Source organism: Octopus sinensis, linkage group LG14 (genome assembly GCF_006345805.1).
Source record: "Octopus sinensis linkage group LG14, ASM634580v1, whole genome shotgun sequence".
NCBI lineage: Eukaryota > Metazoa > Mollusca > Cephalopoda > Octopoda > Octopodidae > Octopus > Octopus sinensis.
Window position 1 is genome coordinate 45,093,836 of NC_043010.1, and position 19,626 is coordinate 45,113,461.

Consider the following 19,626-nt stretch of genomic DNA (forward strand, 5'->3'; position numbering starts at 1 on the left):
ATGCTGTGTGGAATGTGTGATATATGAAAAACAAAATCAATTGCAGTTATATTTAATAACGCATCATAAATAATATATAAGAAAAATGTCTGAAACCAAAATTCTTTTTGCTGTATTTGGTTAAATTTTAGTTCAATACTTCATCAGATGGTTCATCCAGTTATGCGTGAACTGCGAAGATTCACATAGTAAATTGCTCTATTTTAAAGTCTTAAATCATAAAAGACGTCTTATATTTAATAACTTGACAACATAAGTTGTATTAGGCCCTGGACTGCATCAAAATCTCTAGTAATACACGTTTTTTTTTTCTAGAATTTAATTACAGTTACCACATGGTCAAAGTTTTCTCTACTAATAAACTAATCATATCTGTGTTAGAGTCTATTGTCTATGTGTGACTTTATTTTTTTTTATTTGTTTATTAAATTCTTTTCTAGAAGCAAGGACAAAATGCTTCATACTGAAATCCTCCTGAGGGCTAGGATCTACAGCGTTGAGGCTTGAATCCTTCGTCACCTTCTCCACCGATTTTACCATGTGAGTCGGATGCCCAAGAGGGTCCTCTTCAGCGAGATCGAGACTAGAAGTAGGCTTCATAGACCACCAGAACTTCGTTTTCGTATTAATCTCAAGCGGACTTTCATTTGTCTGTCCAAATTGGTTGGAACCCCTAAAATTGGAAGGCATGGAGGCCCGTATGTTATGTTGGATTAGAGAGCTTTGAAACCAAACGCAGGAAACCGCATGAAGAGAGGAGGTCAGGTTATCATCAAGCCCCAGCAGCTGTTGCACAGGGTCACTTTCAGTGCTTTCAATGCCAGATCTGCTTATCTTGTCAACCACGTCCGCTCCCATGAGTAACAATGTGCTGCAAGTGGAGGAGGATGAATGTCTTGGATCGACTCTGTCCTCACCTTTGATGAACTGACATAAGCAAGTTAGCAAGCAAATAGAAGTGTTATTTGTATTTACCCCAGTGGAGTCTTTTTTTTTCGGGTTATATTGTATATTATTTTAATAAGAAAATATAATATGTTAAATATATACATGAAGTCAGTGGATCCTACTTTGAAGAAGTTTGGAGTTTTGTACTTCTATGAAATTATTTCCGGGAAATATTCTGAAATATTTTAGAATGCACCTTGTATATATGTAAGTGTATATGCATGCTTGCATCTGGGGGTGAAGTGAGGGTGAATTATAGTTTTACCTACTTTTGCGTTTTTCACATTTGCAATCTTCCTCTATAAGCACATATCCGCTTGGACAATCATTCTGGATTATATTACAATCTACAAAACACGTAAAAGAACGAAAAGAACTTTTCAAAACTCGATTTTTGTAAAAGAGATTTTATGTAACATTAATAGGACGTTAGTCACCAAGGTACAATGATTGGAAAAACAAATTCCTGCATGACATCTATTTAAATAAGTCATTAATACGAATAGATATTGCCAACTCTTGGTATTGAGCAGATAATATAATTAATATATGATTGTAACATGTTTTATTTGACTGGAAATAATACAAGACTGAAGAGTCTGTAATCAGTACTTGTCATTGACACAAGTGCGTCAATTGCCAAAGTTATCAAGAACCCAATCTTCATCAGTACTTATACCACTTAACCGCTCTCATTGTTGACCTATTTGGCTTTTCAATTCGCTTTCAAAACTTCCTCGTTTCATTTTCAATATAGCGCACTTTTCTATCCTAAATTCCATACCTACGTCATTTGAGAAAACGCAGATAGTATGTATAAGACTTTCAAACTGTTTCTCATTTTTCGTATACACCATTATATCGTTCATGAAAAAAAAGATGATCTATCTGAGCTTTTCCTTCTCTCAAATCATAAACAATTTTAGCTTTGCATAGTACCATAGTGAGCGGTGTCATAGCCAATATAAATAGTAATGGAGATAAGATATCACCTTGAAATATTCATTCGACGTCTGATGTTCACTTTTCCGAGCTTTTGTTTTCCTCCGATCAATTCAGTATTCCAATGTTGTTTCATACTTTCATTAAGCATTTTCTCCATGCTTTTTGCTATTCCAAAATGCTCATTGTTTTATTTATCCAACTGTGGTACCATGTCGTACGCTTTTTTGTAATCTAGCCATGCTAGATTCAGTCCCATCAACCTGCGTCTACAATTTTTAATTAACATTTTATCAACTCATAAGGCATATTTTGTTGCCCTACATTACTTCCTATATTTTCTCTGTTCTTCTGGAAGTAGATTGTAACTTTCCATATGGTTGTACAACTCTTCCCTCATAACACCGGTCATAAGCTTCCACATTAGTGGTAAACAGATTATAGGTAAAAAATTTGGTGCCCGGTTCCCTTTCAAGGGATACTTGAGGCATAGCAGCTTTCTTCCAGTTGTCATCCAGGCAAGGACGTCACCTTATTGCAGACACTTATCCAGTTGCGCAGCAATTCTTTCATGCAACTGTGTGAAGTTCTTTAGTCAATAACCTTGAACTCCATCTGGGCCTGGTCCTTTCCAATTTGCTATTTTTTAAAACTTTTGTCTCGCAGTATATAGATTAATTCTGACATCCTTTTGTCTTGCTACAATTGCAAGTTGTCTTTCCACCTTTGTTAGCCACTCCGCGCTTTTTTATGTCTCGACACCCTTCCCCAAAATTCTTTACTTTCTTTCGCATCTGAAATCAGTTCCTGGTGTTGGCCTACCTCTGATTCCTCAAAAAGATACTTTTTGGTCAACAAAATTCGACCTTCACTAATTTTCATGTAAGTGACGTTTCTGTTGATGCTTCAACGATCTTTTCACTTTGCTATATTTTAATCAACAAAATAAATATTTTATCAAAATGTATAATATATTCTATTCTCCTCTTATGTAAGGTCATTTGAATGTACATGAGGAGAGTCAGTTGATTGGCCGCTTGCGATCAACAGTACCTACCCAATAGTCATCAGCCAAATTAATTTCATAAGGTAGACAATACTTATTGCGATGCCGTTTATCGAGCTAAGTAATCCGATCAAGGATACAGATTCGATAGCTTTATACCTACACTTGGCACTGTTGAAGTTTATGACATATGCATTGTATATGTCTATATAAGTGATTCTCAACCAGGATCGGTATAAGATGTTGTAGTTAAAATTTATCTGCAATAAATTGGTTAAACTTCTACAATTCACAAAATAGTTTAATTTTTATTATACAATTTCTTGTGATATTTAATAATAAAAATGCAATAAGATTTTTTTATGTACATTGAATGGCTTTGAAGGGTCAGGAGAGTAAAATAACTATCAAAAGGGTCCATAGGCAAAAATTCTTAATATTTCATGGATACAAGACATGATTTCTCAAAGATAAAGCAAAAATTAGCGAGTTACCTTTCTTTTTACCACACGTTTTATCTTCAACGCAGGCTTGCGCTTTTTCACTGAATCTTTTATGTTTCCCACAAGTTTCCGACGGTGTGTTTTTCTTGATTGCGAATTCGCCATTTTTGCATTCATAATAGTTATTACAGTCGGATTTATGCCGAAATTTATCACCTGCATTACATTCTGTAATCAAAGAGAAAAAGATAAACACACATACATACATACATACATACATACATACATACATACATACATACATACATACATACAAAAGAGAACACCTATGATGAACTATAGAGAAATCTGTAGTTAGTCTATCCAGATTGAAAGTTCAGGTTTATACCAGTAATTATTGGGGTCCTGGGATAAATCTGCACATACATGCATATATACATACATTCATACATACATACATTCATACCACACACCCACTCCTGCGCTTATATATATATATATATATATAATGTGTGTGTGTGTGGTGTGTGTGTGTGTGAAGGTGCATGGCTCAGTGGTTAGAGCGCCGGACTTAGATTTGTGAGGTTGTGAGTTCGATTCCCGGACCGGGCTGCGTGTTGTGTTCTTGAGCAAGACACTTTATTTCACATTGCTCCAGTTCACTCAGCTGTAGAAATGAGTTGCGATAAAACTAGTGGTTGTGGAGAGGGGAGGCCGGTATGCATGGGCGACTGCTGGTCTTCCATAAAAACAACCTTGCCTGGAAGCGTTACTTCCTAGGTGCAATCCCATGGTCAGTCATGACATAAGGGAGTCTCAATATCTATATCTATCTATCTATCTATCTATCTATCTATCTATCTATCTATCTATCTATCTATCTGTCTGTCTGTCTATCTATCTATCTATCTATCTATCTATCTATCTATCTATAATATATATATATATATATATATACATATATACACATACACAAAAATATATATATGTGTTCATATAATTCATGTAAATATACATAGCTATATATAGATATAACATGCATATATATACCTATATATTTAAGTATAATGGCATACATACATGCATGCTCTCTCTTTCTCCCTCTCTCTCCTACACACATGCATTTATTATACATATATATAAAATACATATCTATGTATATATGTATGTATATATATAAACATGCATATATATATGAATATATACATACATATATATATATATATATATATATATATATATATATATAAAGAGAGAGAGAAAGATTTTTACACATACACACATAGATATATCTCTTTCTACCTATCTAACTATCTCTCTCTCTCAGTCTGTATATATATATATATATATATATATTATATATATATATACATAATAAGAAAAGAAGATAGAGAGGTAATAAATAATTATTATTTAATATTAACCCTAGCACTAATTGACAAACATCCCCGACAGAGTGTTTCAATTCCACACCTTCAGAAAATTAATTAAGAAAATTAAAACTATTTGAAAGTCGAATCTCGTCGGAGGTAGTTTAAGATATACAGAATAGGTGTTCAATTCCTGCATGTTATGTAAACCGCTACAAACTGTTAACTGATGAAATATAAACATAAAGAACATAGTATAAAACATGATATAGACGTTAGAAAGTGTGTGTGTGTAGGTGGGGAATATCGTGTATATTAGGGTTGTAAAAATAGAACAATATATTCAGCTAGAGTGTTAAATGTAAGAAAATCTCAAGTAGATATATTAGTAAAAATATCATTGTGATATTATGTCTATCCGTATTAAATCAATAGAAAATTAGTATGTAGAGTTTAATTCAAGTGTATATAGTTATCTTTAATATTTAATTAAAGTGGAAGACATTCCAGGCAAATTATTACTTATTGTAAATATCGAAAGGGTTAAAATACTAATAAGATATATTAACTTAATTCTAGGGTACATAAAAATTATAAAATAAAAACAAAAATAAAGTAAAATGAATAAGATAAAATAGAGTAAAAAGTAAAAATAGATAGAAAAAAATAAATAAATAAAGACTTACAAAATATTATCTTTCACCCCTTAAAAATTTATTATTGAGCTTGTCAAATAAAGATAAAGAACTATTGGACAAAAACTTTTAAATTTCAGATATGCAGCGTTTCCTTGATGAGATAGCAGACGTAAATATGTTAAGAGACTCGGGTAAGAAGATATAGTATTTTAAAAATAATTAAAAAAGAATTAAAGGGAATAAATATATGCTAATAAAGGTAATAAGGGCTTAAATATGGGTCAAATCAACAAGTTAAATTAAAACTTATTAATAAAATTATATAAATAGTTAAATATAATGCCCTCAAAACCGAAAGTAGGTATTAATATAGAGGTGAAGAGCTAAAGAGCAGCTGGGAATAATCTAAATTAGGGACATACCAAAGCGATACCCAGTAGAAATAAATATGTATTATTTACAGTGAGTTATAAAATAGCTACAGGTTTTGTTCATATAGTAAATTAATTTAGAGGTGAAGAGCTAATGAAAAACTAGGAACAATCTAAATTAGAGACATACACAAAATGAAACCCGGTAAAAGTTAAACATATATTTTATGGTGAATTAAATAAAATCTAAAATGTGAGGTTCTTATAGTATAAGTCAAAATTAAAGCAAATATAAATTATTATTATTATTAGCGTAAATGAATAAGTTAATCGTTAGATATACCTTCATGCAAGAAGATAAAAAATTGTAAAAATCTATTCTACATAGAGATGGAAGTACGTGGAAAGGGGAGAGTGGGGATACAGAAGAATTATTATGCTTGGTAGGAGACAAGTAAAAGTACACTGTAATTATAGTATGTATATATGTGGAGCTAGGACCAAATAGGAAAATCAATAGAAAGAAATAGTCGGGGTGGGGTGGGGGCTAATAGATAAGTTACTAGAAAGCAAAACAAATAAGTAAATGGGGCTATAGATAAGGTGCAGATTGTAGTCTTAGGAGAGGTGTGCAACGTATGAAGTAAAAATACTATACTAAATAATAAGTTAAGTGGATATATGAATAAAAATATTTAAGCATTCTACCAAGAATAGGACGAAAAAAGAAAGTAAAATATTTAATTAATAAATCAATTAATTAAAGGCTGGAAGATAGAGGGTGTAAGAGTCTAGCTTGACCCCGCTTGAGATTTGAAACCAAATCCACCGGCTTGTTGCTTGTCAAAACGAGCGAAAAATCCTCCACACTAGGACCTGTACTCGTCAAGGAAAGGTCAGTCCTTTGTTTAAGGTTTGACCTACATTACTGACCATAATCTATATAACAGAAGGACTTTTATATCTCTTCCTCTGATGTGTCAGCAATGACCAAGGAGCAACACCGGCCTTTGCATCAGCTTTAACTAAGAGCAGCACTTCCTTTCGCCCTTCGCTCGACATGCGAAGAGAGGCTTTCGGCCGTAAGAAAGGATCGGGTCGAAAAGAGAATGCACGAGATAGCCGACTACTTTCTCAGATGAACTACGCACACACAGACACAAAAGATATTCATTTCTACTACATCATATCACAGAGATGTTCCCTGTTCTTTTTATTCTTCTCAACTCGTAGAAGTTGACGACAAATACATGTAGTGAAAAATTGTGTATACCAACAACAAATGCAAGTCCAGTAAATAAGTTATTTAAACCATAAATCGATGTTATCCATTTGTTTATTTCGAAGGCATCTACATGCCTATCGCATCTGTTTACCTCAACATATTCTGATACACCTTTAACCGCTACAAGGGGGAAATTGTTTGTTTATTAGGAGATAGGTACAAGAAAAATGTAATTATAGTATATATCTATGGGTGAAGATACGACCAAATATAGTTTAAATGTGTTATATCGCAATACTACACAGTGGCTATGTGAGCATCTCATCCTCGTCGCCACTGTTATATCGCACGTTCGGATGACCTCTACTAATTTCTGACGTCGAGACTTCTCCTTCTATATCTACGTATCGGGCTAGCCTACATCATCGTCTGGAGGCGTCGACACAACAGTCACAAAACGTAAAATCCGGGCTGCAGGGATTACTCTGCCTTAAAAGACTGAATGTTGATCATCTTAGGTGTAATAGTGTTAAAAGAACTTTACGAGCGGAAATGAATGTTGCAGATATTGGGGAGGATTGGCCGAGCCTTAAAAAGTCAGTTTATGATATAGGCAAGAAAGTTCTGGGATTGATACAAAGAAAGCATCAAGATTGGTTTAAAGAAAATGATCAACATATAGATGATTTATTGACTGATAAAAGACGTACTTTGTCACGCCATTTGTCAGCAAAGCCACAGGAGAGGGAAATGTTGTATAGGGAACTCAAGGATGTAAAATCACGTGTGAGGTGGAGGCTCTCACAGATGAAGGATACGTAGTGGAGTAAGAAGGCTGATGAGATACAGGCAGCGTCGGATTCCAATAACACAAAGCTGTTGTATGGTCTCTTGTGAGAAGTTTATGGTCCGACTTCTCTGATGACACCACTTCGAAGCAGGGATGGTAAAGAACTTCTTCGTGATTCACAAGGAATTCTGCGATGGTGGCGAGAACACTTTGATGAACTTTTGAATCAGCAGTCTGTAGTTAGTGAGGATGTAGTAATCCCTGGATTACCTGTGAAGGCGGCTCTCGCAGAACCACCAAAGTTGGAAGAAGTTGCAGTGGCTGTCTCAAGGATGAATAATGGGAAGTCTCCGAGTATGAATGGCATACATGCGGAGTTGTTACAGCATGGTGCTGAGAAACTTCTACAGCCACTTCACTCTCTGTTTGGTAGGATATGGGCTAGTAAATCTGTACTTGAGGACTGTAGAGATACAGTATATAAGGGAAAGGGCAACAGGAATGATTGTGGTAACTGTAGGGGAATATTGCTTTCTGTCGTAGGAAAGGTTTTATGCAGAATACTTCTGGATCGTCTGCTGAAACACGTTGCAGATTTTGTTCTTTCAGAAAGTCAATCTGGCTTTCGTGTTGGGCGCGGCACTGCTGATGTGATCTTTTCAGCTAGACAGCTTCAGGAGAAGTGTGTGGAACAGGGTCTGGATTTATATCAGGTTTTATCGATCTGACAAAGGCCTTTGATACCGTTAATAGAAATGCATTGTGGAAAGTCCTCCAGAAACTTGGGTATCCTGAAAAGTTCCTTGCTTTGGTTATGTCTTTTCAAAAAGACATGAAGGGTAGGGTTAATATTAGAGGGAAAATATCGGAGCCTATCTCAATACAAAACGGAGGGAAACAGGGGGATATTCTGGCACCGACCCTATTGCCATATATTTTGCGATGGTTTTCTGTATTGGCATTCAAAAACTGCAGATATTGTGTTTACATCCGTTATCGAACCTCTGGCAGCATATTTAATATCAGGCGCTTTGATGCAAAAACAAAGGTATTTACCTCTATCATAAGAGACCTTTTGTATGCAGATGATTGTGATCTAGTTGCGCACGCAGAGATTGATATGCAACACATTTGAATGCATTCTTTGGTGCTTGCACTGCCTTAGGATTGACAGTCAATCTCAAGAAAACTGTTGTCATGTACCAACCTACTCTTGGTAAACAGTATAGTGAACCAAATATCTATGTGTATAGTAAACGACTTGATGTAGATGATCAGTTTGTCTACTTGGGAAACACTGTTAATAGATATAGCAATTTGGATAATTGAAATTACATACAGAATTAGGAAAGCAAGTGATGCTTTCGGAAGGCTGGAAAGGCGCCTCTGGAGTCGGCGAGACATATGCAGGATGACAAAGATAAAAGTGTACAAGGCATGTGTGCTCTCTTCTCTTCTTTATGCCTACGAGACGTGGGTCATATATCGATACCACCTTAAACATCTCAGACGGATCTATGTCATTAAGTGGGAGGACCGCATCAGTAATCTTGAAATATTGGAAAGCTCTCAATGTGAAAGTATAAAAGCTCTTGTGTTAAAGCAAAGGCTCAGATGGAGTGGTCATCTGGTGAGGATGAAGGATTCAAGGATGCCAAAACAACTCATTTATGGAGAGTTAGCTAAAGGAGAACGACCTCCACATAAACCAAAAAAGAGGTATAAGGACTTGCTGAATGCTTCCTTAAGAGATGCTTGCATCTCTCCCGACACATGGGAGGGCATAGCTATTGGCCGTAGCAGGTGGAGAAGGATTGTGCATGAAGGGACAGCTACTTCTGAGAAATCTCGAGTTGCGCATGAGAAAGTAAGGAGGGATGTCAGGAAGAGCATCGCTGTTGCACTTCCAGATGATAAGGGTCTTCCTATGATGCTGACATGCAGTGTCTGTGCAAGACCCTGCCTCAGTAAAGCTGGACTCAAGAGTCATCTTCGTAGTCATAAAGCAAGGCGAGACAGATGATTGACAACCAGGCCACTGGTGGTGGTGTTACACACCATGCTAATTATATCTGTCAGGTATGTAAAAGGGAGTGTAATTCGGCGGGAGGACTTAAACGACATGCAAAGGTACATGAAGCCCAGCTACAACTACAGCTGACTATTGCCAGTAAAAGGTTTTAGCTGCCAATGTCTTTACAAGACATTGTAGATCTTTAGCTGGGCTAAAGAGTCACGTTCGATCATAGCACCGATAACAGTTAAGCCTCGTGCAATTGGCCATACTCGATAGCGAGGGGGCATCCATCATGTATATATGTATGTATATATGTATGTATGTGCATGTGTATGTATGTATCTATGTATGTGTGTGTTCATGTATACATGCATATGTATGTATGTACGCATGACAGTCTTTATATCCTGCTTAACGTGGACATATAGGAGCGTTGTAGCACTGCAGTATTCTCTCAGTCTCTCGTATATGTGTTTAGTGTATAAACATCATAGTGATATCAGTATTTTGTGAAGCTTGCTGTACGGTTGTCCTACCCTTTATCATATAAAAATGGAAATTTACTTCTATAACATTTTAATCAGGACATATATTAAATGGAAATAACTGCGATACTTACTTCTGACGCAATGCGTCTGATCGGTTATCCAATCACAAGTTTTCTTAGTTTCGTCAAAGAAAAGACCTTCTGAACAAACCATTTCCGAGACACGGTAATCCCCGGCAGTTGGTATACACATTATAAAAAAGTCGCAACGATATGGATGAGCTCGCACTGTGGATAACGACCCATCCTTCATACAATCATTACAATATTCTACAAAAAAAAATAATAACAAAGTTTAAACGTTTTTCCTCCGCTACAGATATTGTTTTTCATGACTATTTTCTCAAACTCGATTTTTCGTAAAACCCCATCACTCACGTAATTTTTTTATTCTAATGTACCGTCTTGAACCCTCGTGGTAGATAAAAGATCGTTATTATTACTGAGTGAGAGAGCAGCGAATGCCATCAAAATGACACTGGGGCATAAATATACGAAACCCAGTATACCCATCATGACTACCCGTCTAATAATTGTACACCAGGCACATGCATTACAACAATATGTTCATGACATGGTGATCTCATATTAAGATAAATAGCAGATGACCTTGCAGGTGTGGCCCAGTGACAATTTTCTTCAAGCCGAGTAGCCCTTTCTGCTCAAAAGGTCCCCAAATAAGGGTTGTTAAAGGATGATGAACGAAACACACGTTTCCAGTGGTGAATTATTCAAACCCCAAAGAATTCCTCTCGACACATAGCTACGATACTCCCCAACTACTTTTGCTTGTGATCAGAGATGCACATATCATCAGCCACTAATAGACACGCTCAACTGGTTAAGGTCAAACAACTGACAAGCAAATCTGTGGTATTGATCAGAATATTTGCTGTGGCTCATCTTTTATACCAAGAAAAGGCATGTTTATGATGGCATTTCCAATCAATTAAGATGAGAAGCCATGAGAGCCACTGACTGATATTGATTGCATCAAGGCAAAAGATTATTGTTGTTGTTGTTGTTGTTGTTGTTGTTGTTGTTGTTGTTGCTGCTGCTGCTGCTGTTGTTGGTGCTGTTCTTCTTATTATTATTATTATTATTAGTAGTAGTAATAGTAGTAGTAGTAGTAGTAGTAGTAGTAGTAGAAGAAGAAGAAGAAGAAGAAGAAGAAGAAGAAGAAGAAGAAGAAGAAGGAAGGAAGGAAGGATTATTATTATTATTATTATTATTATTATTATTATTATTATTATTATTATTATTATCATTATTATTATCATTATCATTATGTTCCTTCAATTTTGTTTCCATTTCTTGCTGAGAAATCTGTGTCTGTAGAAGTTATCTCGAACCGGTAGCACTGCCAGGCCAAAGACATCTTGAAATTATCCATAACAGTCCCTGACCGAAAAGACCTCCAGAATAAACTTGCCAGTTCATATTCGTTGATGCCTAGGGTCTCCCCAAGGCCGTCGTCGCTCTTCCACGCTACTAATCCTATGTAAATATCCTAAAGTGGAATATCTACCGATCCTGTTGCTCAACTTGTAGAGACAGTGAGCTCCTGACGACATTCTAAGTACCAGGCGCCCAGTCTCGGCCTAGCATTTACTCAAGACTGCGGCTCTGTCAAGGAGACGAGCTGCGGAAAGGCATGTCTTACAAACGGATCCTACTCACGTTCACCTTCTAGAAACCAATGCAGGTGGCGTAACCTGAGTGCGTGTCTGCGCATTAAAATCCATGGCATTCCTAAGCCGCCACGCAAATGAAGTTGGCAGCAGATTGAAGCCTGAACATTGGAACGCGCCCATTCCACAAGGAAAAAAAAACAGGATACGCTCCAATCTAATCAAGCAGTAACATGCACAAGACACAACGGTCAGACGATAAATAATGACAGAGGCGATGTAGGCACCTTTCAGGGACAACTTCCTCTGTGCCCATTTCTGGGTAAGAGAGGTCACCCTATTCGTCACCTCTTCCCAATTCTTATCCACCTGGAGGTTGGGACCAAACCAGATCCTGAATAGTTGCACTGATCCGTCAGTCCAGCGTCCGACGGGCATCGATCTGCCTCTCCAAGTGCCCAGTCGCAATCCTATAGACTTGTCGGCATTGATTTTAGCCATAATAATAATAATAATAATAATAATAATAATAATAATAATAATAATAATAATAATAATAATAATAAATCTCTGAGCGAGGTATAAACAGTAGTTGCCCGACATCGTGAAATATATTTTCCACCTAAATGTGGCTAGCCCTTAAGGGTTGATGCTACTGTAGCTTGTAGCCCCAGGAAGACATCCCCTCCATTTGGTTATTGACACACTCTCTGTGCCCTATCAGTATTTGCAAAAGGAAGTCATCCTTCCCATCTCCAGCCTGACATGGTACACACGGACCAGAGTTTCTGGGTATTTATCAGTCATCGGCGTGTGACAACCACCGGCTGGCAATGTGAAATGGTTCCCAATGCACACTGCCAATAGCCATATAGTGGAAATGTCTTCTTTGGGCTTCAAGCTACAGTAGCATCAACCCTTAAGGGTTAACCACATTTAGGTGGCAAATATATTTCACGATGTCGTGCAGCTACTGTTTATACCTCGCTCAGAGATTTATTATAGAACGTAAAGGCGGACGAAATGCCTCTAAGCATTTCGTCCGGCGCGGTAACGGTTCTGCGAGCTTGCTACCTTTAATAATTATAACATAATAATAATAATAATAATAATAATAATATAATAATAATAATAATAATAATAATAATAATAATAATAATAATAATATATTACCCAAATACGTAAACACACCTTTTATTGCAACAACAGAATTGAATATCAGTGAATATTAGTATATATATATGTATATATATATATATATAAATTTATATAAATATGGATAAGATCGTTATATAAAATACTGATGTTATCAGGTGGCCAGCATGGGAATAAAAACTTCAAAGGTAATGATTATTATTAAAATTATAATTAAGGGTATCTAAGAGATACCACCATGCTAGAAATAGCAGCCAAATCTTGACTCTAAAACCACATTAAATGTTTATACAGCACCAAGAGAGAAGTCGAAGAGACAGAATAAACTAGCAAAAAAAAAAAGGTGGTTTTAGAGTGAAGTTATGGCTGCTACTTCTAGCATGTGGTATCTCTTAAATATACATACATACACACATACATACATACATATACACGCATACACAAATGCATATATTAAATATACTCACTGACTAAATCCTGATCTGTGTAAACTTGCGCGTCACATCCTATCAAACAAACCAGAAAGATGACTACAAAAGTGTAATTCATGTTGATGTGATTGTTTGCTTGTATTCGTTACGTTGTTTCTTTACAGATTTGCTCTTTCCGATGAAGTTTTTGATTTCTCCAAATAGGATAAAACGTTGTCGCAAGGCTTCGTTATGAATGCTAACTCTTGTTTAAGCTGAACCTTTTTATGCTGAAGGAACCATCCGCACAAACACGTGAATCATTGATTGGGGAGTGTCAAAGCAGTTTGACAGCATGAAAAGGCAAACCTTTTTCTCATTGTGTCCTTTCACAGTGAAGAAATACCATAAAATAATAAAAACTGAAGCTATCCATGTGACCTAATGAGTTTCTAATTTAAATTTTATACAAGTTGAATACCTTATCGATGGGTCTGTCGTTAATTTATTGGATGTGTACATATTTTACTTTCTCTCCCACTCACTCATTCTTTCGCTTTTCACTCACTTCTCTCTCTCTCTCTCTCTCTCTCTCTCTCTCTCTCTCTCTCCTTCTCTTTCTCTCCTTTTGTCCTTCCCTTGTCCCATAACATGCATGTTTTCGTCCACGTTTAGTAATGTATGTACATATAAAGATTGTAATTGCTGTTACTGCTAGTAAGGTTATTATTATTATTTTCATATACACTAAACAGATTAGACTGATGGAAAAGCAAAGAATCCTAACATCTGCCTACAACAAGTAGCCTTAGATGCCAAGAACCCTCCTAATTATCCTAACTGTCCTCAATAACACTGTTTTCTACAGCTGTACTAAACTGGGTTTTATGCCTATTTCTTCTATCCATCTGTTCAGATTTTTAGTGATAGTTCCCCATGCACCTATAACTACTGGGATATGTTTTACCCGCACTTTTCATAGTCTCTTTAATTCAATAGCTAAGTCCTGGTATTTGCTATTTTTTCTATACCTCTCATATTATTTTTTCATCATTTGGGACTGTAATCAGGCCTTCTAACTTCTATTACTCCGTCAGTCTGAATGTTAAAGTTCCACAACATCTTGTATTTCTTACTTTCTAGTACTTTACTACGTTCATATTCATACCATTTATCAGTGTGGTCAAATCCTAGATTTCAACATATTGCCATGTCTTTTCTTATATTCTTTCTGTGCCAAGATGCTACATTCACTTACTATATGAACAACGCTTTCCATTTTTGCTTTGCATAATCTACATTGGGAATCTAATGGTTTTTATCCAACTTGGCTTTTATCCAGTTAGTCCTAAATGCTTGATGTTGTGCAGCTACTAACAAACTTTCTGTCTCCCTTTTCAGCTTTCCTTTCTGTAACCATAACCATGTCTCACTACAACTATTTGCAGCAACTATCTTTAGGAATCTACCATGTAACGCCTTCTCCTGCCAGCCAGATAATTTCTGTTCTTTTTTTTCCGATTTTTAACTTTGTTTTGGGTTTTTGGCTTCCCTATATCTTGCTGTGACTCTAGCAGCTTTTAATAAACTTTCTTCACTATTACCTACATAAGAGTCTATATCTACTCTAGCTAACTCCATGCAGTCTTCTACTGCTATTAACTTTCTTCTGCCTTCCTTTCTAGGTAGGTATAATCTTGCTACTCCTGTTCTTGGGTCGAGTACTCCATTCATATTGAATTCCTTCCTAGTTCTTCTGTCTAACTTTGCTAATTCACTTTTTGTCCAGTCTACAAAAACTATTGAGCATCTGAGTGATGATACTGCCCAAATATTTACAGCTTCCACTAGATTCGGACCATTTAGCTTTGATTTCTTTAGCTTCTTCTCCCTTGTGATGTACTCCGTCTCAATTTTCGTTTTCATTTCTGTAGTTAGTACTCTGTCAGATTCTAATACTCCTAGATATTTATAACTTTCTCCTCCTTTCATTGATTTTAATGTCTGGCCATCTGGCAATTGGGTGCCTTTGTTGTTGACTACCAGTCCTCTTCTCATGACTAATATTGCACACTTATCTATGCATTATTATTATTATTATTATTATTATTATTATTATTATTATTATTATTATTATTATTATTATGAGCACGATTCGATTGTAGTAGATATGTAATTGGTTGAACGATAATTCTGTCTTTGTCAAATTCAAAATAAGAGGTGATAAAAGTTCAAAATTATAGAAATTCAAATTTAAAGTATGAACGAGAGCAACCAGCGTCCACACGTTAATGGAAATAGGAGAATTTTAATCAAACTGTTTGATTAAATATTCTTTTCCCTTTTCTTTTTTCTTTTCTCGTTTTTTTCTGTCTTTTTCTTTTCGCCTGTTATAAAATTGAAACTTAAAGACTAATGATGTCATTCCATTAATGTGTGGACGTTGGTTGTTCACGTTCCTACATTAAGTTTAAATTTCTTTAATTTTGAATTGTTATCGCCTCTTATTTTTCGAACTTCATAGTCGCACTGAATCATAAAATCCCATAGGATCTTTGCATTATCATTTTCGATGATGCCTTCAGATTTAGACGTTTTTGCTCTGTCAACTCCATACTTGTTGTAAGGTGTCCCGTGGACAATCCTTGCTATATGACGTCTCTTATATTCTTTCTGGGCTAGTGGCATACATTGGTTGGTAATATGCCATACGGTTTCACCATTTTGTCCACAAATTCTGTACTTATCACTTTCTGGTGTGTTGTGTATTCTGTATTTGATGTAACTGGTTCTGAATGCTTGCTCTTAGGCTGCACAGATTAGAGTCTCCGTTTCCGGTTTTAATTCACTTTTAGTCATCCATAGCCATCTTTTTTCTCTGTCTGTCTTATCTTCAACATCCCTATGAAATTGTCCATATATTCTTTTCTTTATCCACCTATTTTCTGTTTCATTCATTCTCAAGTGCTTGTACAGCGCTTTATCTTTGCAATCTTTCACCCGACACAAGCCTGACCTTCTTACTTCCAGTAATAGTGGTTCTGTGGCATTTTTCACGTACCATTCTATGGTGTTTTCTTCTGCTCTAACGCAACGCTGTGTTCGCATCAAATCAGTCCTTTTCCCTTTTTTTTTTCTTGGTACATACAGTCTGTCTGTGTTATTATTATTATTGTTGTTGTTCTTGTTGTTGTAGCTATCATTTTTATTATTATATTAGGTTTTGTAGGAACTCCTGGAATCTTGCATGTGTAGCGGCTTACTGCCTGCAGCCCACAAAATATACTTGCTATTTGTTCTTTCAACTATCTAATACTTAACTGATTGTGCTGGCTGTGCCAAGGAAGCAAACTTTTTGTAACAGTTCTACTGAAAAATCTATTCCGATTTCCTTTATATTCCTCTTGATGCCTTCTGATACTGTCCTCGAGGACCCAACAGTAATTAGCACAGCCTGCACCTTCTTTATTTTCTATAGCCGGGCTATTTCGTACTTAAAAGGGTTGTATTTACCTATGTTTACGTCTTCTTTCTTGACTTTATTCGTGGGTCAAAGAGGCACGCAACATCAACTATATAGCACATGTAGTGCATCTTGTCCACCTCCTCTAGGTCCGGTTTGTTACGCTCTAGCTCCTGATCTGTTTTGATTGGGAAATCCCAGAGGATTTTGCAAGTCTCCAGCTTCGCCACTCTCTGCGGTTTGTGCTCATCTTACTTCTTGCCTCTCCCTATCCCCCACTCTTCACATAGTTTCCATCGTAGCACTTTCGCTACCTCATCGTGTCGCCACAACTTGTAAGCAGTTTTGGGAAAGTCTAGGGCATTCGTTTGTGATATGGACAATCGTTTCATCCACTCTATTACAGATGTGACATAGCGGAAACTCTTGCCCATTCCCAAAGTTGACCCTCCAGTTCACGGCCAAAGCTTGGCCTTCCACTGCCAGTATAGTGCTCTTGGTCTTTTTTTGTTCAGTGTTCTTTTACTCAGCCAATGCCGCCAATGTTTCCCAACATCTGCAGTGGCAATATGAAATTGATTGTGTAATCCATTGTTGTTGCGTGATGCTTCTTCATGCCTTCTTTATACTTCTTCCGTTGTTTTTCCTTTTTTCTCTGCTTTCAATACTTCCTTGTTCCTAACTGACACTAGCAAGGTTTCTTTATTTTGAGATAGGTATCTCATTAAACTCCCAATTTCGATACGTACGCAGTCTTCCACATTTGTCAGTCCCCTTTCTCCATTTGCTCACTTCGTGTAAAGGCGATCAGTGTCTGCACGTGGATGATGCGTTTCATGCATCGTTAGGAGCTTTCTTGTTTTCTTATCCAACACCTTTAGCTCCTCTATTCACTTCAGGATTCCAGCACCATACCAAAGTAATGGACCTGCGCGTGAGCTTATTGCCGAAATTATGCTTTGAAGCCAATATTTTTCTCACTCACCGCAGGTACTCTTTCTTTTCTTTCATGCCGTGGTGTGTTATTCCATCTGCTTCAAGTATCCCCAGGTATTTATAACTGGATTCAGGTTCAATTCCCTTCGTCATTTCACCACTTGGCATACATATGCCTTCTCTCCTGACAAGCTATCCTCGTCTCATCACCATCCCAGCACATTTTGAACGTCGAAACTCCGTCTTGATATTCAAGAAAATCCGCACAGACTGGACTAGGCTGTCCAGTTCTGTCTCCCATTTTGTATACAACTTCAAGTCATCCATGAATAGCAAGTGGTTTAGTCTTCCCTTTCCTCTTCCCATATCGTACCCCAACTTTGTCTTCTGTGGTATTTCACTCAAGGGGATCACTGGGGACACACTGTTCCCATGGAAAATTCCTCTCTTGATTTTCAGGTCTCCTATTACCTGATTCCCTGCTGTTGATTCAGTTCTCCAGCATTTCATATTGTTCCATATAAGGTTTCTTATGTTTTCTGCAACTCCATATACTTCCGTGGCTTTTGTAATCCAGGAGTGTGGTATCATATCGTATGTTTTACGATAGTCAGTCTATGCCATATTCAGGGTTGTGTATCTTCTCTTGCGGTTTCTGATAATTAGATTATCAATTAACAGCTGATCTTTCGTTTCCCGCTCTTCTTTCGACATCCTTTCTGTTTAATAGCTAGAAGCCCACTTTTTTCTAAGTATCTATACAGATCATTGGCCAGAGTACTTGACATAGTTTCCACATTAGCGGAAGATACGTTATTGGTTGAAAGTTGGATGCAATATTACCCTTTATCTGATCCTTGCCGCCTAACAATGTCTTTCCCTTTGTCATCCAGCTGGGTACTGCATCTTCTTTCAAGCACTCATCTAGGTGTTGCGCTATCCTTTCATGTAGCCTGCGCAGCTTCTTCATTCAATAACCTTGCATCTCATTCGGTCCTGGGCTCTTCTAATTTAGATATTTCCTTAACTATTTTCTTTAGCATTTCTGTAGTTCTTTTTATGTTCTCTTGGCCTTCTATTTTTCTTAACCAATCTTGGATTATTTGTCGGAGCTCCTGGAGTCTTGCATGCCTAGCGAGCTTTGTTATTATTATTATTATTATTATTATTATTAATCATTATTGCTCTTGTTGTTCTTGTTGTTATTATTATTATTCTATGTTTGACTTTTGCTTTATATTTGTACAAGTTGGTTCAATTCCCTTCGTCATTTCACCACTTGGCATACATATGCCTTCTCTCCTGACAAGCTATCCTCGTCTCATCACCATCCCAGCACATTTTGAACGTCGAAACTCCGTCTTGATATTCAAGAAAATCCGCACAGACTGGACTAGGCTGTCCAGTTCTGTCTCCCATTTTGTATACAACTTCAAGTCATCCATGAATAGCAAGTGGTTTAGTCTTCCCTTTCCTCTTCCCATATCGTACCCCAACTTTGTCTTCTGTGGTATTTCACTCAAGGGGATCACTGGGGACACACTGTTCCCATGGAAAATTCCTCTCTTGATTTTCAGGTCTCCTATTACCTGATTCCCTGCTGTTGATTCAGTTCTCCAGCATTTCATATTGTTCCATATAAGGTTTCTTATGTTTTCTGCAACTCCATATACTTCCGTGGCTTTGTAATCCAGGAGTGTGGTATCATATCGTATGTTTTACGATAGTCAGTCT

General features: G+C 36.7%; 1 protein-coding gene across 3 annotated transcripts in view; it reads right to left on the minus strand.

Annotated features, from left to right (window-relative positions):
- Positions 1-13,922, minus strand: part of LOC118765988 (asparagine-rich protein-like) — a 35,923-nt gene extending 22,001 nt beyond the window's left edge. Inside the window, exons 1-5 of one of the 3 annotated variants that reach the window (XM_036508974.1) lie at positions 13,733-13,922; positions 13,551-13,669; positions 10,370-10,567; positions 3,391-3,567; positions 1,218-1,295 (exon numbers count right to left, since the gene is read on the minus strand). In XM_036508974.1, coding sequence (XP_036364867.1) covers positions 1,218-1,295; positions 3,391-3,567; positions 10,370-10,567; positions 13,551-13,632 — 535 coding nt within the window. In that variant the 5' untranslated portion in view covers positions 13,633-13,669; positions 13,733-13,922. Of the gene's footprint in view, positions 1-1,217; positions 1,296-3,390; positions 3,568-10,369; positions 10,568-13,550 lie in introns of all 3 variants that reach the window. The other 2 variants (XM_036508973.1, XM_036508975.1) reach the window with 2 other exon arrangements.
- Between the last annotated feature and the right edge of the window lie 5,704 nt (positions 13,923-19,626).